The sequence below is a fragment of the Hippoglossus stenolepis genome, chromosome 9 (genome assembly GCF_022539355.2).
Source record: "Hippoglossus stenolepis isolate QCI-W04-F060 chromosome 9, HSTE1.2, whole genome shotgun sequence".
Taxonomy (NCBI): Eukaryota; Metazoa; Chordata; class Actinopteri; order Pleuronectiformes; family Pleuronectidae; genus Hippoglossus; species Hippoglossus stenolepis.
The window spans coordinates 9,104,676-9,132,122 of NC_061491.1; the positions used below are offsets into that span (position 1 = coordinate 9,104,676).

General features: G+C 44.5%; 1 protein-coding gene and 1 long non-coding RNA gene across 2 annotated transcripts in view; one reads left to right on the forward strand and one right to left on the reverse strand.

Moving 5' to 3' along the window:
* The window catches only part of hmcn2 (hemicentin 2), a 48,262-nt gene that overhangs the window by 930 nt on the left and 19,885 nt on the right, over positions 1-27,447 (forward strand). The window contains exons 2-33 of the mRNA XM_035165673.2: positions 3,034-3,104; positions 4,020-4,178; positions 4,634-4,756; positions 8,247-8,418; positions 8,516-8,622; positions 8,713-8,833; positions 8,929-9,192; positions 9,316-9,460; positions 9,857-9,978; positions 10,250-10,522; positions 10,914-11,055; positions 11,324-11,451; positions 12,099-12,212; positions 12,307-12,465; positions 12,559-12,753; positions 13,699-13,794; positions 13,915-14,042; positions 14,131-14,275; positions 15,611-15,723; positions 17,207-17,366; positions 17,527-17,686; positions 19,975-20,102; positions 20,290-20,538; positions 22,029-22,112; positions 23,894-24,085; positions 24,181-24,311; positions 24,440-24,584; positions 25,104-25,230; positions 25,327-25,484; positions 26,368-26,646; positions 26,725-26,867; positions 27,245-27,395. Coding sequence (XP_035021564.2) covers positions 3,034-3,104; positions 4,020-4,178; positions 4,634-4,756; positions 8,247-8,418; positions 8,516-8,622; positions 8,713-8,833; positions 8,929-9,192; positions 9,316-9,460; positions 9,857-9,978; positions 10,250-10,522; positions 10,914-11,055; positions 11,324-11,451; positions 12,099-12,212; positions 12,307-12,465; positions 12,559-12,753; positions 13,699-13,794; positions 13,915-14,042; positions 14,131-14,275; positions 15,611-15,723; positions 17,207-17,366; positions 17,527-17,686; positions 19,975-20,102; positions 20,290-20,538; positions 22,029-22,112; positions 23,894-24,085; positions 24,181-24,311; positions 24,440-24,584; positions 25,104-25,230; positions 25,327-25,484; positions 26,368-26,646; positions 26,725-26,867; positions 27,245-27,395 — 4,884 coding nt within the window. The remainder of the gene's footprint in view (positions 1-3,033; positions 3,105-4,019; positions 4,179-4,633; positions 4,757-8,246; positions 8,419-8,515; positions 8,623-8,712; positions 8,834-8,928; positions 9,193-9,315; positions 9,461-9,856; positions 9,979-10,249; positions 10,523-10,913; positions 11,056-11,323; positions 11,452-12,098; positions 12,213-12,306; positions 12,466-12,558; positions 12,754-13,698; positions 13,795-13,914; positions 14,043-14,130; positions 14,276-15,610; positions 15,724-17,206; positions 17,367-17,526; positions 17,687-19,974; positions 20,103-20,289; positions 20,539-22,028; positions 22,113-23,893; positions 24,086-24,180; positions 24,312-24,439; positions 24,585-25,103; positions 25,231-25,326; positions 25,485-26,367; positions 26,647-26,724; positions 26,868-27,244; positions 27,396-27,447) is intronic.
* Positions 20,477-22,260, reverse strand: LOC118114912. Its single transcript, XR_004697512.2, has 3 exons — positions 22,027-22,260; positions 20,702-20,773; positions 20,477-20,579 (listed from the first exon to the last, which is right to left on the reverse strand). It is a non-coding gene; the product is annotated as an uncharacterized LOC118114912 (long non-coding RNA).

The following is a 27,447-nucleotide window of genomic DNA, read 5'->3' on the forward strand; positions in this document are numbered from 1 at the left end:
CACACGACAGTAATGTAGTGTTAAGTGCCCTCATGTGATTTGAGTTTTCTCTCATTTGCAAAATTTTACTGGCAAAGATCACACAAACAGCAGAGTGCAAACACATTTCAGAACCTGCAGCACATGGTGCAGCTCATATAGCTGCTTCATTAAAAGTCCACTGATACGGGACGGCACCAAGTCAGGCTGATACAAGCAATCCCAGCAGGACCATGTGAGTGTATGGAGTGGGAGTGGGACAGGTAAGGGTCCTCACTCACCTCCTGCATCTCTCCTGCTATCCGGGAAAGCTGCTGCTTGAAAATAAGAGTGCTCTATGGGGGGAGGGTGTGTGAGCACTGATGAGAAGCATATGCTGTCTGCTTGTGTGTAATTACCCCAATCACCCTCCCTCACTCACTCACCCCTCCTCACCCCACCCTGCTCCTCCTTCTCCTCCATCTGAGCCTCCGGAAAAACCCTCACACACCCCAGTTTCAGCCAGCCAGGGGGGGTGGGTCGGGGTGAGGCGGTGGTGGGTCTTCACTAACACCACACATTTTGTCTTGTGTTTAATGTGCCCTGCCCCTGGGGACCTTGTAAACTTCCAAGACTGCAAAGAGGCCACAGTGGCTGACAAAGAGGCGTGACAGTGCTGTCAGTGTTTTACAGGAGAGGGGGGCGACTTGAAAGCTTCGGCTGTTGGGAAATAGATTGAAAATGAGTCAGAAATGTCATGAGCTGACGCATGTCTGCAAGAGCCCTGTATCATTAGTCCCACAAAGATACTTCAAAAAGTGATATCTGACAGTTGGAATAACAAGCAGGGGCACAGAGATCACGAGGCTCCACCCTACGTGATGATGAGGGGCCCTCTGAAATAACTATAAGGAAAAAGCTCAAGTTTGTGCACAGCAGTGTTCTACAGCAAAAACAATACGTTCTCTGTGTATTGCCTAATGTTTATTGTTCCATCGTTTGGTCCCAGTAGGCGTCCAACTAAGTGTCCCTTATCCATCATGCAGGGGTCTGCGGCTCCTGGAGACCCGAGGAGGTCACGGCAGCTGCAAAAAATAATTGTTCCGTCATCATCCAAACTCTGAGCAGATTTCAGCGATTTGTGCAAAACAAAAGCGTAACAATTTAATTTAGTCAGTGAACCAGTCTAACCTCCCTTGTGTTGTGTGCGAATGATTTTCATGTCTTGCACAAAAGCTACAGAACGTCACTCTGGTTCTGATGCTACAGATGCTTTTTCTTTCGTTCACAGAGGCTGAGAGAGAACAACTAAATCTCTTGTGTGGATAAACTTGTTCTGTTTGAGTTTGAAGAAGAATCAAACTTTAACATATATATATGTTTAAGTATATATATATATATATACACTACCGTTCAAAAGTTTGGGGTCACTTAGAAATTTCCTTATTTTTCAAAGAAAAGCACTGTTTTTTTCAATGAAGATAACATTAAATTAATCAGAAATACACTCTATACATTGTTAATGTGGTAAATGACTATTCTAGGTGGAAACGTCTGGTTTTTAATGAAATATCTACATAGGTGTATAGAGGCCCATTTCCAGCAACTATCACTCCAGTGTTCTATTGGTACATTGTGTTTGCTAATCGCCTTAGAAGACTAATGGATGATTAGAAAACCCTTGAAAACCCTTGTGCAATTATGTTAGCACAGCTGAAAACTGTTTTGCTGGTGAGAGAAGCTATAAAACTGGCCTTCCTTTGAGCTAGTTGAGTATCTGGAGCATCACATTTGTGGGTTCGATTATACTCTCAAAATGGCCAGAAAAAGAGAACTTTCATGTGAAACTCGCCAGTCTATTCTTGTTCTTAGAAATGAAGGCTATTCCAATGTGAGAAATTGCGAAGAAACTGAAAATTTCCTACAACGGTGTGTACTACTCCCTTCAGAGAACAGCACAAACGGGCTCTAACCAGAGTAGAAAGAGAAGTGGGAGGCCCCGGTGCACAACTCAGCAAGAAGACAAGTATATTAGAGTCTCTAGTTTGAGAAATAGACGCCTCACAGGTCCTCAACTGGCAGCTTCTTTAAATGGTACCCGCAAAACGCCAGAGTCAACGTCTACAGTGAAGAGGCGACTCCGGGATGCTGGCCTTCTAGGCAGAGTGGCAAAGAAAAAGCCATATCTGAGACTGGCCAATAAAAAGAAAAGATTGATATGGGCAAAAGAACACAGACATTGGACAGAGGAAGATTGGAAAAAAGTGTTATGGACAGACGAATCAAAGTTTGAGGTGTTTGGATCACACAGAAGAACATTTGTGAGACGCAGAACAGGTGAAAAGATGCTGGAAGAGTGCCTGACGCCATCTGTCAAGCATGGTGGAGGTAATGTGATAGATTTGTACAAGGTAAAAGGGATTTTAAATAAGGAAGGCTATCACTCCATTTTGCAACGCCATGCCGTACCCTGTGGACAGCGCTTGATTGGAGCCAATTTCCTCCTACAACAGGACAATGACCCAAAGCACACCTCCAAATTATGCAAGAACTATTTAGGGAAGAAGCAGGCAGCTGGTATGCTGTCTGTAATGGAGTGGCCAGCGCAGTCACCAGATCTCAACCCCATTGAGCTGTTGTGGGAGCAGCTTGACCGTATGGTACGCAAGAAGTGCCCATCAAGCCAATCCAACTTGTGGGAGGTGCTTCAGGAAGCGTGGGGTGAAATTTCTACAGATTACCTCAACAAATTAACAGCTAGAATGCCAAAGGTCTGCAATGCTGTAATTGCTGCAAATGGAGCATTCTTTGACGAAAGCAAAGTTTGAAGAACAAAATTAATATTTCAAATAAAAATCATTATTTCTAACCTTGTCAATGTCTTGACTATATTTTCTATTCATTTTGCAACTCATTTGATAAATAAAAGTGTGAGTTTTCATGGAAAATTGTCTGGGTGACACCAAACTTTTGAACGGTAGTGTATATATTAAAAACAAGAACACCTCTTATTAAACTGTTCACTTTAGAAGTCTCAGTTTGGGATTTGACAATTCTGCCTTTGTAAACCTGCAGAGATCGGCCCAGTGTCCATCACCACCGACCCAAAGAAGTTCCAGCAAGATCTACAAGAGCTGTTTGTCCAGGTGGGAACTAGGACACGTGGGATGATTCTTCTATAAGAGAGGAACCGCTGTATTGTTACCTCCACCAAGGAGGTTATGTTTTCATCAACATTTGTTTGTTTAGTTAGTAAGCAGGATTGCTCAAAAACTATTCTACCAATTTCCATCACAGTTTGTGGAGGGGTGGGGCATGACTTAGAAAAGAACCCATGAAATGTTGGTGCAGATCTGGATCAGGGGGTGGGATCCAGGAATTCTTTGTGAGATTGGACCCTTATCAACATTTTCTTTGATTTCTCAGAGAATAATTCATGGCTCTTGATTCAGAAATCCATATCCATGAGTTTGTGGCATTTGGTGTAGATCCAAATAAAAATCTGGATCTAGTAAATTTAAATGTAGTTTAGTGTTGGCAGAGGTATGCACTCTACTGAGTGCCATTCTAGTTCCATATAAATTCAATCATTTCCATGTGGGCTGCTGCTGCGTGAAACTATCGTGTTTAATTTTTACCGAGCAGCAGCCACTGTAGCCACAAGGGCTGATTATGTGATAATGGTCTACACTATTATGTAGTGTAACAGTAGAGAAGAAGTAGAGTCAGCAAACTGACTCAGGAATGTGTTATAATGGCGAGTCCTATACTGAATTAAACAAGCTTTTATGTACGAGTTCAATGTTTCTTAATTTTCAAAAGGTGTATTGTTTTATTACCTCTCTAAAAATGACAGTGACTTTAATGAGTATTATGTTTTTTATATTTCCTGTTCAATATTTTCTTTAGCCGTTTCATTATATTTTAAATTATATTCTAAAATGGTAGAATTATGCTTGAGTTATTCAAGAGTAGAAAACAGTCTGAGTGAAGTGTAAGACGAGATATTTAGAGTTTATTTCGTCCATCTGTGTTTGATCGTGTGTGATTCTGTCACTAAGGGAGGGGGCGACTGCCCTGAGATGAGTATCGGAGCCATAAAGAAAGCCTTGGAGGTGTCTCTGCCTGGATCCTTCATTTATGTCTTCACTGATGCCAGAGCCAAAGACTTCCGCCTGAAAAGAGATGTTCTGCAGCTGGTGCAGCTCCGTCAGTCACAGGTACACTCAGGGGACCTCACAAATCAGGGCTAGAGTCACACAGTATGACGGCCTTTTAAGGCCATAAATCAGAGTCATTCAAATTGTACGATGGAGGTTCCTCCTCAGTCATATATACATCATGTTAAAAATGTTACAATAAGCATTTCGTTCCTCTCTTATCTGATGTTAGCAGGAAATCGGTTAGATTGAAAGTCCAGAGTTGAGAGTATCTTTGCCTTTATCACATGCTGCAGTTAAAGGAATACAGTGGCATGCTGTGAAAGATCTACATTCCAATGAAGTTCCCCCAACGGTCAGCTGAGTCTCTTCAATAGTTACTCGGTCTCAGCCCCTACGTTAAGCATGACAATGAGCATTAGCGTCACTTTGGAGCGAAACTGAGAGTGATTCCGTGGAAAGCAAACACGACACAGTGGTAATCCTCTTAACTCTCCTGCCCCCTCCATTCCCAGGTGGTGTTTGTGTTGACCGGGGACTGCGGGGACCGCTCCCAGCCCGGCTACAGGGTTTACGAGGAGATCGCGGCCACCTCCTCCGGACAAATCTTTCACCTGGACAAGCAGCAGGTTAACGAGGTGAGAGCACAAGAGTCTCACTGCAGTGCCACTGAGAACACGGCAATGATGAGAAAGTTACATTCACCGACTTTGTAATAAACCAGTAGAACTCAGTGGTGTGTGTGGATATGAAAAGGGTTATATCCCCTAATAAAGAGGAGCAGCAGGAGCTGGAGAGAGATCACACTGTCTGACCCACTGATGTAATAACAGCGATTTCATTTAGTGTAATCAAATAATTCCAACGCCGATATTAAACTTGCTGGTCACATGATACGGGTGAGCGACTCTTTTATAACGGAAGCAGTGTGTAACAGGAGCCGTGTCTGAGAAGCCAAAGACGGTGGGGGCTCACTTCCCAGGCAGACGTAAAAAAGAAGCCAGAGTTTCCTCTGGAAGAGACACTGGTATCCTGCATGTCAACACAGGAGATGCAGGCCGGGCAGCACCAGGCTGGAGCCAGCAGCTCTGTGCACTGGTGGCCCACTGAACCTCTGAACTCTGATACGTTTGTGTGGAGGGCAGGGGGGTCTGTTTTGTGTCAAGTCATGCTTAAACAGATGATGGCTGTGTGTGTGGCAGCTCAGTTCATTATCACTCCATAATCCTTAGAGCTGTTTAAAGAGAGTTTGAATGTAATTCTGTTTTTGCTGTATAAAGGGAATAAGAAACTCACTCTAGCCGTCGCACCTCGACCCCAGATGGCTTTGTGCTAAAGTAGCCTGGGGTATTTCGACGTATTCGTGGTGTACGGTTACATGTAAACATGTGCATACTTATGGACAAAAAAATGTCTTGGATCCACATTGAATTACTGTGTGTCAGTCATTTTTAGACCTGTGTGATTATAGCTCTTGGGTGGCGTGCTTTTACCAAATTAATGCAAATCCTTTAATCCTTAAAAACCTCAGAAGCACTACAGATCTAACCAAAAATATTCCCCCTTAATAGCAGTTTAATAAAGTGGGGCCAAATCAAATATACAAAGTCTTTCTGTAGTGTCCAGGGGGAGAGCGGAGAGAAAACAGACTGCTTATTTTACTCTCTAATCCCAGGATATGATCTGTCATGGCTTCCCTCCTTCCAACACAGCTGCCCTGTGGTGTTTGGCTCCAAGGCCTCACACAACAGTTCATTGTGACCTTGACGTATCGCACTCTTTACACTCTTCATATGTTTGACTGGCTCTGATTAACCAGGGAGGCTGCTAACGAGAAGAGAAAACCACTTTTATGTGCTCTCGAACTTGGAATATGATCTGTGCTCTTCACAGCACTGATGCCATCCGTCATCGGTAGCCTGAAGTGCTGATCAGAAATAAGGGCTGTAATGTTTTAGCCTTCAGATGATGTCCGCTTACTGACAGAAACATGCTTTTAGAGCAGCATGTAAATGAAAATGCAGTTCTGCATTGTGGGCTCTCGGCCAGTTGTTCTGTGCCTTGAAGAGTCGTTTATGACATCGTCCTCATGCTTTCCTCATTATCTGGATGCAGTTGTGAGTTCAGGGGCTGGTAAAGCTTGTCAGACATAAAATGAAACACAGGTAACATTTATCTTCAGTTGTCTTCCTGAGTGTGTTAAACAAAAGGCACCGTTCGAAGTGTAGGACCCTATTTCAAATACAGACCAAAATGTGACAGGAAAAGCTTCGACAGGTGTCTCCCAACTCTCACCGAGAAGCAGCAGGGCCTCCATCTGTGACTGATTTGCTCTAACAACCTTGATTTGTAGTGGGATCTTCCTGCAAAGGCCAGCGGTTGCAGTGTTAAAACCCGGGCAAGGACTAAGCTGACCCTGCCCACCGGGAGATCTGGAGTCAAGCTGTTCTGCTTAACCGCAGACCATCTATTTGTTCTGCTGGCGACGTACCTGGGCCAGTGAGGGAGAACACAGCATCACCTCAGCCCCATGCTTTCTCTGGCCCATCTGTCATGCATGCTTCTATAAATAGCAAAGGGGGCTCTTTCCTATAGCAGCCCTGTGAGCCCGTCGAGCTAAGACCCGCCGGATGATGTTTCACAGGACTTAAAATCCTCTGCATTCCCTGTGGTTGAGCAAAGGAGTGGCTGCAGAACTCAGCGTGCTCCTGGAGACCCACCGTAGCCCGGACAGCTCATCGTCCCCACCTCTGTGCTCCACTTCCTTTTATCTGAGGTCTAAGGGCAGAGCGATGCCCGCTGCTCTCCGCTCTCTTGCTTAAGTAGACACTGTCCTGAGGCAGATGTAGGTCACTCCTGAGCAGTTTCCTGCCCTGCTGGTGATGGCTGCACATGTGGCAGACATTACAGCTGTTTCCAGTTGTAAAAAAAAAAAAAAAAAGACAGGGCGAAGGGAACCAGCTGCTCTCAGCGCCCAGCGGACCTGATAGACAAAAAGCTATCAAAGGCTTACCTCCTTTCAGTTTTTCGTAAATGTCTTAAAACGTGTTGCCGTTGGCTCGATCTCCTAGCGCCCGCTGCAGAAATGTTTCATTGCAGACGCAGCTCTGCTTTAATGCCTCTCCACACAAGGTCAAAAAAATACTAGACAGCAGTTGCTTGTTAAGCGTTTGGAAGATGGAAGACATTTGGTCCATTGTGGCCACTGAAATGATACTGTGAAATGCCAATAGCTTTTGCTGCTTCTGTTTCATTTTAGAGGAGACAAAAGGAAAACTGTGCTCTCAGTCAAAAGTATGATGATGATAATACCCAGAGGGTGAAGCACCTGTCAAGACTGAAATTCTATCGCGTCTGATATTTCTCTGGAAAACTACCAGGGTATATACTATGGTCTAAGTTAGGTTTGGTTTTACCATTATATATAATCAAACTGTCCAACATTATTTTATATTTCAGACGTGGTGAAGGGACTCATTTAAGATGAAAGCCTCCCACATCCCTAATGTGTTGCTATCTGACCTCATCTGGCTTCTGAATCTTAACCGATTCAGCAGAAAAGTGGGGAAACAGCCACTTCTGTCCAAAACTGATCCTAAAATTAGTCAGGTTGATTCTGTGGAATATGAACTTTTACGGGTATTTCCAAAACAAAGGCACATCTTCCCGCATTCACCACTGCTTTCTACTCCGAGGAACAAGCCTCATGATTCATGAAAGCTGTGCGGGAGGGGGATGGCTGGCTGACAGACTTCCACTGCGAGAGACACTCTTCTGGGAATACATGCTTGAGAGTGCAGAAAACTGTATGTTATCAGTTTGACAGTTGAGCTGTTTCACTTTTCCTTTGTTTAGGCAAAATCCCTCTGAGGGATACTTCTGCAATGAAAGAATAGTCCGAAGACAAAGAGCAGCCTGCTGTTTGGGCAGGGAAGGGGGTGACAGGGGTTCAGTCAAAGGTCTTAACGGCATCCTTCCTGTGCTTGTTCCGTCTTTCTAAGTTGAAAGAGGATCCCTGAAAGTTTGAGTTTGAAAGATTCCAGTCTCAGCCACCGACAAATGTGTTTTCCATCAGCATGACATTTCTCCTTTACGGGTTGTGATGGCCTTTTTCCCCCCTCCTTCCAGGTTTTAAAGTGGGTTGAGGAGACAATTCAGGCATCGAAGGTCCACCTGCTGTCCTCCAACCATGAAAGTGCACAAGAGAACAAGTGGGAAGTGCCCTTTGACCCCAGCCTCAGAGAGGTCACCGTGTCACTAAGTGGACCAGCACCACAAATCGAGCTCAGCGATCCATTTGGTAGACACCACATTTATATCCTTTTCCCAAAATTAATTTACATTGCCCTAAAATAAGTGAAGACATATTTCACACTGAAATCTTCCTGTTCCTCTAGGTCGTGTAGTTGGAGTGGAGCAGGGCCTTAAAGAGCTGTTGAACATTCCCAACTCCGCACGTATTGTCAACCTGAAGTTTCCCAGACCTGGAGCCTGGAAACTGAAGGTACCTTTTTGGTGAATCATTCGTAAATCTTGTATCTTTGACAGTTTTATGACGGTTGTCTAATTGAATACTTTTGCTCTATTTCTAAAGGTGAGCTGCAGCGGGCGTCATACTCTGAGGGTCACAGGAGTCAGCAATCTTGACTTCCGGGCTGGCTTTTCCAGTGTACCAGTTTCTGAATTCAACCACACCAGGGAAAGGCCAGTAAAAGGTGCCTGGCATATTTATTTTAGCTTCTTGAGGCTTATTTCACTGGGAATACTCACAGCAGATGACCTCATGGTGATCTTTCTTCATCTCCCCCAGGACTTCCAGCCCACGTTTTACTGAAATGTACTGGCCTGAAGCCTCCAGGTCAGCTGAGCCACGTGGAGCTGATGTCAGGCTCAGGACGCTCGTTGCGCACAATCCCCGTCCCACTGCCCTCTGACCTTGGCCGACAAGGACTGTGGAGTCTCCCGGAGTTCCGCACTCCCTCTCAGAGCTTCTTCATCAAGGTGACAGGCAAAGACGAGGAGAGCTACCGCTTCCAGAGGCTGTCTAGTGTCTCTTACACCAACATCGTTCCAGGCAAGACAACCCCCCCCCACCACCACCTCCCTGCAGACACATCTTACCAAAGCCACTCCACAGTGTCTCTCACACCTCATCAATCTCTCCTATGACCTTTAACCTTTCCTTCCTCTCCTGTAGATCCCCCAGCTGTGAGCATGCCTGATGTGGTGAAGGGTTTCTACATGCAGCCCACTGTGATCGCCTGCTCCGTGGAGAGTGACGTTCCCTACAGGCTAAGATTTAGCAGAAGTGGGATTACACTGGGAGAGGAGAAGTTCTTTCAGTGAGTTTTTCGCTCTTCTTCAGATTCCACCAGATGCTGCAGCTTCATGAGCCCATTACCTGCAGTAAAAACACTAATTAGGTCAGTTAGCACGTCTGTAGAGCATTAGTGCTGCTTGACTCAAGCTTTATTGACTCATCTGTCAGGAAACAGGTATACAAAGTACAGTTTGTGAACATTACATGTTCGGTTGTGTCATCTCCAAAATTAACAAAGTGCCTATTCTTTCGTGGCTCTGACACTGCTTTGAATTACATTCATGAAATTAAGCTGACGTGCAGTGAAAACTATTTCCAGCGTGTGAGTGCCAGATAAACTAATTGAATGTGATGTAAAATGGGCTCATGTTGCGATTGTCATACTCCAGCCAACGAACCAAGCATGTCTTTGTAACAGGAACTCTGCCATAGCATCATGGGAGATTGCCCACGCCTCAGCCGAGGATGAGGGCCTGTATGAGTGCATTGCGCAAAGCAGCGCAGGACAGGGACGTGCCTTAACCCAGTTGACTGTTCGAGGTATAACACTCTTACACTAATGCACACACACACACACACACACACACACACACACACACACACGCACACACACAAAGACAGCATTTTGCACAAATGTATCACAGTTGCAGCAAAGCTTTGAAATCAGTTCCAAACATTTTTCTTAAATTCATGGCTAAAACATCAAGGTGATACAAAGCAGGCCAGTACAAACATTTGGATGCAAAGTAAACTTCATCCGTACTGTTTGTATCACGGCTGATAACACATGTTTTGGTTGTGTTTCAAACAGAGCCTCCTCCGGTCCTGAAGCCGGCAGTCAATGTGACTGCCGTGGTGGGAGGCGTCGCTGTGCTGTCCTGCCAGGTAGAGGGATCCATGCGCTACAACTTGACCTGGCATCACATGGGTCGTACCATTCGAGCCCGCGCAGGAAGAGTGAAGCTCCTGCCGGACTCGTCCCTGCAGGTCAATGGGGTGCAGACTCAGGATGCTGGGGAGTACCACTGTGTGGCCACCAACGCCCACGGAGATAGCAGAATCAATGTGTGGCTTCTCGTCCCAGGTACGGTAGGACGATACCCCGCAGGCCATCTGCTTAAACGCTTAACACGCTGAGGGCCTCATGGCTCCTCTCAGGCGGCTGTCATCTGTTTTCCATTATATGCTCAACCTCCTCGCAGTCAGATCGAGCCACTTCCTCATCAGAAAATGTTTCTCATCAGAACCAAGTGATGCATGTTGAAAAGAGTGGCTTCATTTCAAAAATAACCAAATACATGTGAAACTTGTCCTCACTATGATCCAGGAGTCATAATGTCAGACATGAAGTGCTTGGTAATTGCATTGAAGCGCACATCATTAGGAGCTTAACGCTTGATGGGGAAGTTGTAAATGACATCATGCAGCACTGACGAGACCCTGAGTCACTTGCCTCTGTTTGACTCCACTTGTAGAGGCTCCTTCTGTGGTGGTTCACCCACAGAGCCAGGCGTTCTCCCGAGGGGACGAGATCCGCCTCGTCTGCTCGGCGTCCGGCTCCCCCCCTCCCCAGCTGTTCTGGAGCCATGGAAACATGCTCCTCACTAATCGGCCGAGGTAAGGGAACTCTCAGCCCACTCAACACCTCCGGCGCAGCGGAGTCAGAGAGTCATTATATTCAACTTCAACAACATCGACTTCCACATCTTGTTTGCATCACTTTGTAAATTCACATCTACTGATCTGAAGTCTTTTTTTATTCCTCCAAACCACAAGTGTTATATGTCTCAATGTGTAAAAGTTGATGTATTCAAAAAACACGTCTCCCATGATATCCAAGAATTGAATTGAAACAAACGGGAGTTCTCACGATTGTATAATACAGGCTGAGTATAAACCAGTATGGAGTTCTGACCATTGGAGGGGCCCTCCCAGAGGATGCTGGGAACTACACTTGTCTGGCAACCAATGAGGTTGGAACTGCTTCCCAATCCATGTCACTTACTTTTGCAGGTAAGTCAACATTATTGCTGTAGATGTCACATGGTGCCTGTGATATGACCTGCTTTTGTTGAAATTAACAGTTTGGAATCTCATTTATTTAGATTTCTGTCCTGAATACTATTTTTTTGTCTGTGTTGTTGACTATTCCTTAGCAACATTTGTCCTGAATTAATCCCTGAATAGTATCCATTGTGAGTCGAGCTCTGGCTTTGAGTAGAGCACAAGCGACTTGTGGCCACACGCTGCCTTGTCTCACACAATAGGATATTTCTCTCCTTGCTTTGTGAGGGCTGACAGTTGTAAGCCTGAAGTTTCAGTCATGGCTGTCAGTAAGTGGTTGACAGAAACTTCAACACTGATGGACTGTGGCAGCCTCTTCCTGGGGCATGCTGGTTTTATACACACTTTTGTCTCTGTCATTTTTAACAACATTAATCTTCCAAGGCAGCGAGAGCCTTGTAAAATAGATAATTCCATTCTCGCGGCTCTGCTGTCTACCTTTTCCAAAAGCATCTATCCCTGCTCTGTTGACACAAAATGTGTAAGTAATGTAAGTTTTCACATTACTGGGGTCTATCTTAACACTGCAGGAAATTATAGAAATATAAATTAAGAATCCTTCACGCTAGATTTCCTTTTTTTTTTTTTTACTCCAGAGGTGCCGAGGATAACAGTGACACAGCAGATTGTACTTGTGTCTGTCGGCGGCGATGCGACTCTAGAGTGTCAAGCCACGGGCGTTCCCTCTCCCCTCGTGCACTGGTTCAAAGGTTAGTTGAGGTCAAAGAGAGTGTGCACACATCAACATGACTGTGGGAATGTCCATGTTAGAGACCAACAGGCTTGTTCTGTTTGCGTTTCCAGGTGAGCTTGAGGTGGGCTCTGCTCCTTTCGTTGAGCAGGACATTCACCAGGGCACCCTGCACATTCGAGGGGTGCAGGAGGTCGACGCCGGCCAGTACGGCTGTGTGGCCAGCAGCTCTGCTGGAAGCTCTGCTGGCACTGTCACTCTGGAGGTTGGAGGTTAGACCACATGTCAATGTTACTCATGAAGCTTATTTTTCTCTCAAATATACGCAAAGGAAAATCCATCTTCCACCGCCTTTCCCTCCACAGCGGAGCCATTGTTCTCTGAGGCACCGGCCGACGTGGCAGCTAGCGTAGGAGAGAATATCACTCTCCCCTGCGTTGCCCGAGGTTTCCCGCAGCCAACAGTGACCTGGCACAGAGAGGACGGCAGACAGATCGTCACGAGGACGGACAGCCACAGCAGAACCATGCAGCTGGAGAACGGCCATCTTTTAATCCAGAGTGAGTTATCCATGAAAAACCGCCCCAGCGAACAAGTTCAGTCTAATACAGCTTAATGGTTGCATTGAACTGACATAACTGACACACTCTGAGTGGTTGAATATGGAGGTGGTGCAAACTATTTTTTTTTATAAAAAAGGGTGTGTGTGTGGGGGGGTATTTGTTAATCAAAACATTAAATATCCATCCTGCTAACAGCCCCACATCTACTCTGCACAAGACTAAAATGTCACATGGCTTTCGGGATATGAATCATTCTGCAGGAACAGCTTAGTGTCCCTTCCTCCATTTGAGTGTCCTTCAGTGTGAGATTTGAATCTCATCTGTGCAAGTTGTGAACTGCGAGGCTGCTCAGCCTGCATATGACTAATGTCGGCTGCTGAAGGTGATCCTTTGTGCTCCTGAGACTAAATGTTTACACAGGGTGTAACATTATATAGGAGAGTAACAGACCTGTTTCCATTTGTGGCTGCCGTCTGACCCAATTAGCTTAATCTGCTGCAGATGGCGTTATTATTAGAATTTTTTTTTTTTACCTGCCATTGTTTAAGACAATGTCTCCGCAAATATTTTTTCTACTTTAATGCTTAATGTCACCACCTCTTTAAACATCTGTCCGGCTATCAAAACACACAAACTGAATGATGTGTACATCCTCCAACATGTGATCTCCTGGGGAATTCACAGAGTGGGACATTTGTGTCGGCAGGCCGGCAGCTGAGCCAAACCCATTAATCCCCCTTTTTTTCCCTTCTATTTTTAACTCTTAATTATAGCCAAGTCAAACCAATAATACCACTTATTATTGAGCAGAGGACTTAACTGCCATTAGCATGGATTTTTTTGGGAGATTAAGTGTTTTCTTTGTCAGTGAGTGAAGACGTGCTGTCAGATCTGTAGAGAGTGATGTTGAAGTAAGGGCTGTTTCACTGTGTTTGACTGCAGGTGTCTGGCTGGATGATGAGGGGCTCTACATCTGTGAGGCCAAGAACCAGTTTGGAACCAGCAGAACTGAGGCCAGAGTTACTGTCACTGGACTGGGTATGCTTAAAGGCTCTCTTCTATTTTACAAACAGTGGCATTAACTACAAATCCACCTTTAAATACTTTCCTGCTCTTGTTTACTACTTACATATGTCTTTACACTCGCTTTTCATGCAGAGCCCCCGGTCTTGGCTCATGGTGCACCAATCATTACCACTGGTGTTGGTCAGTCCCTGAGTATTCCCTGCATGCTGCTGGATGGAATACCTCTTCCAGAAAGACATTGGTCCCAAAATGGAAAACCTGTAAGACTAATATTTAACTTAACTGTGCATCACACAGAGAATCTTTGTCTTCCTGTGTGACAGAAAGTCTTTTTACCTTTCTGCACAGGTTCAGCTAAATGGGAGGATGTTCCTGAGGAGCGATGGCAGTCTATACATTGAAAGAACCACCCCAGAGGATACTGGGACGTACGTCTGCACTGCTGTGAATGTAGCAGGCTCCATGAACATCACAGTCACCCTGGAGGTCCACGGTAAGACAAGATGTTAAAGGAATAGACAAGACATTTTGGAAGCCTATACGCTTTCTTGCCGAGAGTGAGAGTGACGTCAAACACCGGGAGAAAAAAAACTGAATGGTAAACTCCTCCACTGGTGGTAGGAAAGTTTACCCTTGTTTGAAGAGCCTGTGTATATCTGCTAATTTTGTTGTAAAAGGTATTAGTGAACTTGAGAGGTTTTGATGGATCTGCTGCTCCACTCAGTATTCACTGCTTCAGAACTACCAAGGTACAATGCTAATGTTGCGAGCAGCAGATTGGTACATTTCACTGAGACTCTGTGATACAAATCAGCTGCATTTACATGCTTATATTTCAGCAAGCAGATATATTTTTTGCCTGCTCTTAATATGTGGCTAATTGTGGATAAAAGCTTATTATAAATATTGTGGAAATTCAAAACCATAAGTGATTCTCGTACATCTTTCCACTGAAGCACTTTGGCTGCACCCACATGTCATCACAGCTTGGGGTTTGACAACGTTTGACGAATTTGAACACAGGCAGCCGCGCACAGCTGTCGCAACACACCACAAACACAATAATGAGAAGACACATGCAAAAGCTCTGATTATGTGAATGAGCCTTTAGTCTTCACACTGACATAAAAGTGGTCTCTCTTCTTATCTAACATCTAAATAGGATTATAAATAAAACAAGAATGGCACCAAGTACAGCACAAACACTGCCAAGGCACAACAGTCAAATGTTAATGTCAAAAACACGCTCTAAAATGAAAGTGAAAAAAGTTTTTAGCAGGTCTACAATGGAATTTAATGGGTTCTTCCTTTGTCCATGTCCCATCCCTCTCCCGGTTTTGTCGAAATCTGTTCAATAGTTTTTAAATAATCCTGCTGATAACAAACCAACATACAAACAGACAAGCAAACAAAAGGACAGGGGTGAAAACATAACCTCCTTCAGGTAAAACATCAAGCTATTCCTAAAGTTTCCATTCTGAATACAGCTCCTCCATGTAAGAGACACTGGCAGGGTTGGACCACAGCTATGGACAGTCAGGCAACTATGTGCTGACTCAGCTTGGAAACAACAATATGCCAATGATTTGACCACCTGCTGTCATCACAGTGAGAGGGTTCTTTTAATGCACGCTTTGATGAAAGGGCCATTTTGTTCATAGACACGTAATGACAGACGGGCCAGATTATAGTTATCATCAGGTTTGTAATGAAGAAATGCCTCGAGCGCCAATACTGCCGGCCGGCTGTGGCCAGTGATAATGTCGTGAGACCGCTTATTCATGACCAGTCAGACAGCTGTGTGCTTTGTGATCTACTTCTTCCACAGTGCCCCCCGAGATCAACGCCGGTCCGTACCACTACATAGCCAACGAAGGCGTGGACATCACACTGTCGTGCGAGGCCAGTGGCGTTCCCAAGCCAAATGTTGTCTGGTCCAAGGTAGGATGTTACACTTGCAGTGCAAATCATCATTTAAATGATTTAAATGATCTATTTTTGGCTGCATCCCAGACACTCATGCATGACTAAATGGGTAGTTCTGATTCCCACAGCATTAGAGAGGAACACATTTGGCATCTGTTCATCTTAACATGAATCATCATTACGATTTTGTAAATAGCTGCTGAGATAAAAGCCATGTTAAGCATGTTACAGTCAAACAAAAGCTAAGATCAATGTCCAGGACTGTACTGGTGAGGGGATGTAGATTTAAGTTAACTATTAACGTTATGAGCATGTGTATATTCATAGTGATGATATTAGTAATGATAATCTTGGTGTATCGGTGGGAAATCAACACCTCCGCTCAATTTAACGTTCAGTACTATGAAGAATCTGGCTCCAAAAGACATCAAGAGATGGCAGATGGATATTCTGGCTTCATTTTTGTACAGAGAGACGAAATGGAGACATGTCATCCGTCTTTATTTAAAGTCTAGCACCAAGACCCTCTGTTTATATATGACATCTTTGTGTTGGCAAATGGGCAAATTAGGTTGCAAAATTGCATTAAGATAATAACGTTAATGTTGAAGCATGAAAATGGCTGATGAAAATTAACTCCAATATCTTTTAATTCTAAGTGCATTTGAAGGCTCTAATCACTATCTTTGCATTCCACTTTTATCAAACACTTGTAGCACGTAACACTTTGAATACAATTATTTACATGACTATTGGCACATTAATATAACAAGTTTTTCCTCCCACCCTTATCTTTCTCAGATTTCAGAAAACAACAATAACAGTTGCAATCAGGACTTGATTAAACTGAACATGAACGGGTGTAACCATGGCAACGTTACTTTATTGTTGCCTGACTGTGAGAAATCACAGTGTTTCATTGTACCTTAGAAATCTATTTAAAACCTTTCTCGCAGCACCTTCCAGTACAAGACTTGAGTGAAAAATGTCATATCAGAAGAAACTCAAAAAAAGGCAAACTGGCGACCAGATAACCAGTAATATGATCATTCTCTGCAAGCAGCTGTTTCCAAATGGTCATATATAGATAACTATATAATAAATTTAGGCACTGCAATCATTAACAGGAGTGATATGATTTTTCCAGAAAGAAATAAACAGCACACTACCCTGTTACATTACATCACACTGCTGTTGTAGATTTTTTTCTTCCTTGCTTTTCCCCCAACATTTTCATAGTGATGCTCCAGAGTCAAGTTCATTTCTTTTCTTGTCATGAAATTTGTCATGAAATGAAAGCTATTTCATGTTCACAGCAAGTGCGTGTGCATCAGACTGCGTTCTCATGTGCACGTAAACAGGGATACAGAGTGGTGCTCAGTTATTACATTAGACATAAAAGGGTCGGGCTGTAAACCTTAAACTAAACTTGGTGTGCCTCCGCTATTGTATAAACAGCTTTTATCGGCAGTATAATGTTTCTGCTGTTCCTCTACAGGGGAGGCAGCCTGTGCTCAGGGACCGCTCCTCGCTTCAGTATGATTCTGATGGATACCTCCACATCCCCCACCCCACCATCGACGATGTAGGTATCTACATCTGCACCGCCACCAGTCCCGTGGGCTACGCCAGCCGTGAGATCCAGCTCAGTATCAACAGTAAGGACGAATAAATGTTTTTCACCGTCACCCAAACATAGCAGGGCTTGACCTCTGTCTATTAATATTCACAGACCAAAAAATCCTGTTTGGAGAAACAAAGCAGTTTGATGAATGCGCCTTTTGTGGTTTTCTTACAACTTCTTGCCCTCTTCCCCAGCCATGCCCAAGATAATGGGTGCGAGCGACCATGACAACACAGTGAAGATGACAGCAGAGGTGGGAACAGAGGTTGTTCTTCCGTGCGAGGCCCAGGGGAGTCCATCCCCACTCGTCACATGGAGCAGAAACGGGCATCCCATCCCCCCCGTCACAGCTGGGTAAGAGGAAGTCTTACGTCAGTCTGGCGACGATGCCGTAAAATGAGTGAAACATCATGTAACAACAGACTGTCACCGTCAACGTCTGACTCAGCTTTTACAAGAGCCTCTGACTGAAGCTGGCTGCAAGTCAGAGCTGCTGCTCATGTTTGGAGTTTATTTGCTGATGCCTCGTGAAGGCCAGTTAGACAGAGGCAGCTACAGTCTGTCGCTGAGCTGTGTGCAGCCTTAACTGAGCAGGAACATCTGGTCCCTCATGGTTCACTGACTCTCAGCTTTCATGTGTGGTCACTGTGGGTGCAGACAGGCTGCCTGAGTCGAGACACAGAGGATGGATGACAGACACACGTTTTAGGGCAGACACCAGACTGAATGGTTTTGGGTTGATAGAAGAAAGACGAGGTGGGGGGGCTGATACAAGCATTACTAGTGCAGGGCCAGCAAAAAGGAAAAGGTGGGGGGGGATTGCCAGGAAGAGGGGAGGAAAACGAACTGACAGAGGAAGAGATACAAGCCCCGTCTGCCTGATGTTTGGAATCCCTGGGGTGCTCCAGTAGTAAAACAACATGCTGACTCTTTACTGGTCCTGTCTGATGAGAATAACACATCTCTGTGAACAACTCCCACATAAGCCCCTTGCTTTGCATTAGCAGGATGGGCGGATACAGGCAGGCCGTGTAAAGGGAGATTCATTCTCTCCAGCTACACTCAGAGGGGTGTGGGTCAGAGGAAGTGACCAGAGGGCAGTGATTGTTGAAATAACTGACATCAGTGGGTGGTGAGGTTTCTGTCATCGTCATGCATTTAAACCCAGACATAGCAAAAAGAAACCGAGCTTGGGTCACTTCAGGCTTAATCCTGATGAGGCCAATTTGTCCCTGTTAGTCTTTGTGTCAGACTGTGTACACAGATGACTTGACACCAGAGTGGGGAGTGATGGATGGCTAAGAGGGGGGGTTTACGTCTCGTGTGCTCGAGCTTGTTGTGTTGGTCTTCACCGTGGAGTAGCGGCGTCGCAGGCGGACCGCTGCAGAGGCAGTCGTTTGGTTTCGGTGTTGAATGTTGCTGCCTCTCCTAAGACTTGTTTGAGGAAGCGGGGGAGCGACATTACACCACATGTGCGGCTGAAATAGAGAGCTCTTTGTGCTTCTAGCTCATTTCCACTCACACAAACAGGTTATTGTTATAATTCGGTTACTTAGCAGACACGCTTATCTAAGATAAATCATAGAGGCGTGTTTATATCTGTGCATATTATTAATTTACACAGCTGGATAGCCTCTGGTACAATTCAGGCTACCAAGCAGGCCTCGAACATTGACCTACATTTAAATACTTTACCCTACTTGTAACTGCTGTTTCTGGAGACGACAGCCGTGCATGTGATGGCCATATCTACGTCTGTTCACTTGTCCCTGTCTGTGCCAAACTTATAGAGTTACAAATGTCTGGTTTTGCATTAACTGTTTTCCTCTGCGACACAATCAGGCAGGTGCTCTGATCCAAAGTTCCTTAGTGATAAATATGTAGTTTCTGCAAACATCAATGTTCCCAACAGGACAACACACATTGATTTTTCTGGGCCTATGACCTTTCCCACACTGACAACAGGCCACACTCTGGCTGCCCTTTTACTCTATAATTACCTCGGACAATAGTGATTGTTAAAGTAAAAACTCACTGGAGAGATTTCGAGTCACTGGCTAAGGTCCAGATTCCACTTAGTGTTGTTAACAACTTTCATCCATCACAGATCCATTTTATTTTAATGCCAACAAACAAAACAAATAAAAAAAATACTATCAAGAGCTTTGTAATATATTTCCACTCATGAACTGATGTCATAAAACACATTTGGCAGTGTAGAATTGTGCCCCAATTCTTTTGAGAAATGCTCAAATTTTCTAGAAATTATTTTATATATCAATTACTCCCTTCATTAACGACTCTTAGGCAACATATTCTACTGATATTCCTGTTTCATAAACTCATCTTCTACCACAAATAGTAACGGAAACAAAACTGCATTTGGAAATTCATCCTCATAGTCAGGGTTGATATAACAATGCACATCAGTGACACATACACATTAATAACGGCTGCCCGGTACCGTAAACACTGGACAGCCTTTGTAAATATTTCACTCTTTGTTCTCTCATATAGAGGTAAACATGCTTCACCATGTAAATAGCAGACTAGAGGAAAATATTTCTTGGAAACAGATCTTCAGTGACTCATGACTTGTATTTTCTCCATCTCTTTGCCCTTGCCCCCGAACCACTCCCCAGGTTCACTGTTTTGCCTTCAGGCTCTCTGAAGATCTCTGACGTGCGCCTGATTGATAGTAAACTCTACACGTGCACTGCAGAAAACCCAGCGGGCAACGTGTCCGTAAGCTACAATTTACACATTCAAGGTAACTCTGCAGGGCTTTATTACAAACTTTAAACTTTTAAAAAACATTAAAACTTCAAAAGGATGTAATGTTGCTCGACTCCACGTGAATACATCCCTTCTAACATGTTAAATATGTGAGATATGTATGTAGGCTTGTAACAGATGTGGGGAGAGGTGCATTTACAATGTTTGTTTTTTGTCCTCAGCTAAGCCCAGGATTCAGCCGGCGCCCTCACTCCTGAAAGCCCTGATTGGCCAGACAGTGACTCTGCCATGTGTGGTCCAGGGAGTGCCGAGGCCTGAGGTAACTTGGTTTCATGATGGGCTTCCTGTTGGGGTCAACACGACGCCCCTCAGGATCCAGCAGGTCAAACTCGCTGACCAGGGCACCTACCAGTGTATGGCCAGGAACAGTGCAGGAGAGGAGACCCTGGAGATCAAGCTGGAAATTCTTGGTGAATATCAGCAATTCTGCTCTTCAAATCGTGGTTGTTCCCTTTAAGAATAAGCAGAACAAACCTTTGCAGTATATACAGTATGTTGTGAATCATGATTTGTATCATCTATTTGGATAACCATTATCTAGCACTGCCCATATGAACATGTATATTCACTTACAGTGTCCCAGTTTTAGGAGTCACAGTTCTCTGTGAGGAGAGGAGTATTCTCTGGAGGTACAGTAGCTCCATGCTGCAAGAGGATAAAGGCCTGTTATACCAGAAAATAATTGTTTGTTCTGACAGCCACAAAGGAAAGCAGATGTGATACTGTGTCAAAACAGAGATAGTGACCCACATTTTCAGACAGTCTCTTCTGGAAGACATTCAAGCTGAACAAAAAAGGACAATTTTTTCAACAAAAAGTATCAGAAATAGTTTGGACAGGGAGTGACAAAAGGGAGCTAGAGAGTGTTCAAAGTTCAAACCCCTTGCGGCTTCCTCACCTTCGCAAATCTGGTAAACCACAGTGTGAAATGGGGGGGAATCTCACTTTCAGTTTAGGGAGGTTAAAGAAGTGTTCGGCCACCATGGGAGGAGACATTGTCCAAAGCTATTTGACCATCTGATAAGCAGTTTCCTCCTGAAGCTGCACTTAAAGCCTCAACTACAAGCTGTATAATCTGTATAAGAGACAGTTGTGTCCAGCTGTGCTGAATCAAACCTTCACATCAGTTATGGGATGCTGCAGGACTCTATTCTTGGTCCATTAATATTTACACTATACAAACTGTAAATAACATTATTCTTACTAATCAGTACTTCAACATCCACTTTTGTAGAAATGATAAACATATGCAGCTCTGGTATCCCAGACCGTCTCTGGTTCTTTCCTGTTGTTCATACTTCATCATAAAGTTGTTTTACATCAGATCAAATACATTTGTACTTAAATGAAGATTTCAAATGTTTTCCACCAGATGTTTTTTATCACTTTGATTTATTCCATTATCCTCCGTTTTCCGTCGGAGGGAAGGAGATCTTGATCTAAAAAACAGTAACTAATTAGACATCAGCCTGACTGTTAGTCTTAGAGGTTGATTTAGGTTCTCTCTTGTTGTCAGAGGTTATCATGGCTTTATGGTCAAGGATTTGATTTTAGCAAGTCTGACTTCTGAATCAGAGATTTGAGGCAGAACAGTGTGAAACCAACATACATTTTCTGAGGATGGATAAGAATGATTTCCCCTAATCACAAAAATGATCTGTTTCACTCATGCTTAGCCTCAGGCTGATATTAACTGATTTTGAATTGTACCTGTGAGAAGTCTTTAATCTGACACCCACAACAGACCCTCACACCCTGAGCTCTTATACTTACAGTAAATACCCACACTGGAACGTTAATAACTGATACTCATTATACTTTCAATTTACTGCTGCTGTGTGTTTCGACTGCCCTCGCTCTTTGAACCAGCATTTAGCATGGTTTTTTTATGTCCTCACAGAGGCCCCATCGTTTGCAGAACCTGGAGATGCCGTCATGGAGAAAGTAGCCAACAGCAAGGTCATCATCCTCTGTCCTGCCGAAGGTAAGAAATGATTCATAGATGAGTCAGCCTCAGTCAAACTGAAAAGAACAGGGCAATGGAAGGTCTGGTGTTTAGAAAAGGTGCAATTTACCCAGTGTGACTATTTTTTAGTTTTAAGAACAGCCAGAAAGGGATGTGTCTTTTTATAGGTTTGTTTTCATGACACAGCAAAAGAAAATTCCATCTAAAATGTAGGACGGAGGTGTATTTGTGCACCATCAAAGAAATGTTTTCTGTCACCGCAAACTTTAAGTTGTCGAAAGGGGAAAAAACATCCTTGCCATCTTTAAAGGATGAGCCTCTTTTGATCGCAGCACCTAGAGATATGCTGTTGTCTATCTATTTTAACATCTGAGTGCAAACACGGTGGCATCCTGGAGGGTTGTTGAGGACTCGTTGTTTTATCAGAACACAGTGAGCACTGATGTGTGTCTGTACATGCACCGATGGATACCCTCAGAAAGCCTGTGCATACAGGTATGTTTGTGTGGAGCCGTGCCATGGTAACGAGCTTGGCGAGAGAAGGTGAAGACTGTGTCTAATGTGGAGCAACAGCTGGAACATCAGTCCGCCTGCTGCCTCAGTGAGCCACATCTGCTTTCCTCTGCGTCAGGGCCTGCTGGGAGAGGAATCCTAATTACAGGCTGCTGCTGGCAGATAAAGGACAGAGATGTCTAAGGTGTACCATGAAGCACAGGAAGTGGAAGATGAAGCTGCACGAGCCCTCCTTCCATCCAAGTCACACCGACAGGCAGGCAGGCTGTACCAGACCTCAGAGGTCGCCACGTAGAAATGCAGGACACTCTCCATGCTGTAGAGATGCAGCTTGCACCAGAAAACAAGGACCCCCTCATTGTTCTCTCAAGATCTGTCTGTATGCAGGAGATAAAGCGCAGTCTCTGCCAGAAGGATATTATTAATTCACCAACGAGCGCAATGCATTTGATAGAGCTAATTATTTGAGTAACACACAGAGATAATCTCCCACTTTGTGAGCCCCGGAAAATAAATTAAAAGTCTGCTAATGAGATCTGTTAACATCCAAATCACAACATCTGTCCATATTTCCTCCCTGAAATGAGATAATGAATTTTCGTCAGAGCTTCTTAACTCTGAACATGTGTTCAGAGACTCAACAGAGGATACCCTCACCTTTGGTTGCGCTGCATCTCCTGTAGTTTTAGTGTTTTTTGGATTGGGGGATGGGTGCTGTGTTCGATTCTCCTACCCCCTTTGGTGTTTCTGTTAGTCACACCTCTGTAAATACACAGACAGTGGTGACCTTGACATGTTAGGTAACAACATCCTCCACCTTCTGCCCCCATTCCACCTTTCCCTTCTCCACCAGCTCTCGTCCACCCAGTAATCCACAGCACACATCTGTTTCAGGCTCCTGAGCACCAGTGTCTTTGAACTGCTCCGTCAACCACTCCCATTCTTAACACTCAAGACTCTCACCTGAGTGTTTGCTAATAAATCTTGATGGCAGTATTTTAAATATTGTATCTCTGAGGCATTCTGTGAACTACTTTCTATGCGATTCTGACCTTGGAATCTTGAGCTCCCAGGTTACATGGACTCTAACCGTTTTGGCAGGGTCCTGCCTGCTGTCCCACAGATAAATGTAGAGCTGGCTTTTTCTCGTCTTGGCCGCCTGCCCATTAGGTTCTACTGTAGCAAGGCACCGAGATGGGAGTAACTTTTTCTTTCTGTCAGACGTGATCAATAAGGTTCCTTTTACACTTGCTCAGAATTACTTTTTCCTGTCGTCTCACCTGCAGGTTCACCTCGCCCCAAAGTGCGCTGGTTCAAGAACGGCCTGGAGATACATCCGGAACAATCAGAGTTTTCTGTGGCGAGGGATGGAGCGCTTGTAATTAGCACAGCATCTGCCAGCCACAGCGGGGATTTCAAGTGCATGGCAACCAATGAGGCAGGCTCTGTGGAGAGAAAGACGAGGCTGAAAGTAAATGGTAAGAATTGTGGTGTTTTCTGTTGTGTTAACCAATTACATAGCAGCATCGTGACAACACAATTCATGCCTGTTATTTTTCCTGTACTGTTTTAGTTCCCCCAGAGATCCAAAACGATAACCAGCCGCTGAACCTCACTGTCACCTTGAAGCAGCCTCTCACGCTGGGCTGTGATGTCTTCGGGATCCCCTCCCCAACCATCACCTGGACTAAAGATGGTCATCCTGTGAGTTTGTTGTTCCAAATTCATATTAACAGTAACACAGTACAGTCTATCTTGTTGAAATCTAGCTATATAATGCCACCAAGTGGTTGTCATTGTAATTACAATATGACTGCTTTCTGTACTTGCAGGTGAACAGTCCTGGGGTGTATCTGCAGAATGGAAACAGGATGCTCAGAATCTACAGAGTTCAGCCTGATCATGCAGGACAGTTTGCCTGCACGGCTCAAAACTCAGCAGGAGAGGCCAGGAGAGAGTATAATATAGTGGTGCAAGGTGAGCTCATCAAACAGCTTTCAAACTGGCGTTTGAACGACACAAGAACCGAGAGGAGGAAAAGACAGATGCAAGAATACTTACCACATTAAGTAGAGAATTAAAAGGGATATTTGTCTTGTCATCAGTGGATTTGAAATCTCCTGGAACAGCAGTTTAAAGCTCCCAAAGAGCTTAAACTCTCTGGTTAAACTTTAATACTCGATGTAGCAAACATTCCTAAGGTTGACATCCCAAATCTGCTAACACTACCCATTAATGCCAGTCCTCATGTCCTCATTAAATCGCTAAACTGATGTGAGATTCTTTTCCTCACAACAGTAATAATGAATTTAAATTGATCTGTATTTCATTCAGTATTTTGAGTATTGTCATAAATTTCTTGATGTAAACCACACACACACACACACACACACACACACACACACACACACACACACACACACACACACACACACACGCATCTGTGGTATAGTTCCACCTTTCTTCTTCTTGACCAGTTCCATCTTTTCTTCCCAGCTCCACCAGTGATTTCAGGAACGTCCCGACTACAGGAGTTAACCGTGGTGCTCGGACAGGAGGTGGATTTTCAGTGCAGAGTCAGCGGACAACCACCACCCAGAGTGGAATGGAGCCGCGATGGAGAGTAAGCATCAATTGAACACTTATTGATTCATCGGTACACAGAGGATGGACAATGCGTGGCAGTGATTTGATCTTCCATTCCTTCCTCTCTCTCCAGGGTCCTGTCCCGTGACGGAGACCCCCACGTGGAGTTTCTGGAAGATGGCCAGTTGCTGAAGGTGAAGTCAGTCAGACTGAGGGACCAGGGGCTTTACCAGTGTCTGGCCAGTAACAACGCAGGAACTCAGATGCGCCAGTTCAGACTCACAGTGCAAGGTCTCTGCTTTTCTCCTGACTTTATCTAAGACACATAACGCATATTCAACCACTCTGACCTGAATTCAGCTTGTAGACTTTTTTGTTTTCTTTCTACTGAAGAAAGAAAAAGAAAGAAATAGACCTGAAAATCCAAGGTTATCTGCATATTGACTTGATTTAATTTCCAACGGTCTTGTAGACAATGTTCAGACCTGGTATCAACATCTGTCCTGAGTGATCCGATCACAAGTGGTCAGGTCTGAACCCACCCAAATGTGATAATGGTTTCTGAGGTGTGATCATTCAAACCACATTGGGAGGTCTTGGATGCATGTGGCCACATTCCTTTGACGTCTGACACATCTGTAAACTCACACTGGGTAACAACAACAACGGGTAACAACAACAACCTTTGGTCTTTGCAAACACAAATGACGTATTTATTTGCATATATAGTGGGTGAGTGAGATCTGGTCACAAGAGACACATTCAGGACTCATTTTAATACCAGGTGTGAACAAACGTACTCAATACTGGCCACTTGTGATCTCAGGATATATGTTAATTCCACGTCTGAACGGGGCGTAGGAGCAGTGATCTTTTCAGAATAAAATGACTGGACATCACATTTAATTCATGTTGAGACTTAGCATCTACAGCATGACACACTGCCTGGCGCATGAGCACATACTGAATTCCATTTGTGCAGGCCAGTGGGGATTTGTGTCAGCGAAAGAGTGTCTGCTCCAAGCTCCCAAACTAGTGCACACTGCATTTCTGTTTTAGAAATTCTCCTGCACAAACAGGTCAATCCCCAGAAGATCTGTTCATTCTGTGCTACAAGCCAGTGAAAATCTAACTAGCTGTTAAACATACATGTATTGTCTGCGTTTCTCCTCAGCTCCCCCGACCATCAAGGGCCCCAGTGAGACCTTGGAGGTGTCAGTGGTGCTGGGTTTCCCCACAGTCCTCCCCTGTGATGTTGAGGGCTCACCAACGCCCAGCATCACCTGGCTAAAGGACAACCAGCCCATAGTATCCAGTCCCCAGCAGACGTACACCCGCAGTGGGCAGGCCCTGCGACTGGGCTCGGCACAGGGAGACAGCACGGGACTCTACACCTGCAGGGCCACGAATCCGGCGGGCACAGCCATCAAGCACTATTCTGTCAGTGTTCTGGGTAAGAGACATCAGCACCACTCACACAGTAAAGTGGCTGAGACAGAACTTTTAATAATTATGTTTTTCTTTTATTCAGTCCCACCACAGATAGAGGGCGGCTCCACATCTTTGAAGTTCGGTGGTCAGGAGGAGAAAGTCCGGATCAACGGGAGCTTAACTCTCTCCTGCTTGGCCAAAGGTTTCCCTGAGCCCAAGGTCAATTGGTTCAAAGATGGACAGGTTGGTTTTCTTGTCTCTATTAGCCTCTACTGGCAACTAGTGCAAATTACATCAAGCTTAACAGATTTTACATCCTCTTGCACAAGCCACCTCCACTCTCTCTGATTAAACATCATGATGTAATAATACTGTAATAATGCTACTTTGTTTTAACAGCTTCTTGTGTCTGAGCTACTGTATCAGTCTGAGCACCTTCATTTGTATATGTGCAGTATGTATGAGTGCATGATGAAAATAAGGTGTCATAAATTCAGACATTTAAATCACCACTGATACCAATAGACACAAAGTAAGGAAATCATTATGCATAATGTGGAGGTAGTGCTTTCTACACACAGTATTTCACCTTGTATCTGTTGTATTTTGTTTGTCTTAAGTTGCTGAATGGAAACGTCCATGCTGGCATCCAGGAGAGCGGCCATTTCCTCCACATAGACAACGCCCTGCTGTCCCATGAGGGCCAGTACACCTGTGTGGTCACCAACTCTGCAGGGGAGGACAAGAGAGACTTTCATGTCACCATTCAGGGTGTGTTCGGTTAAATAAGAGTTTAATCAGGAGAGACTTTGATTCAATGTTT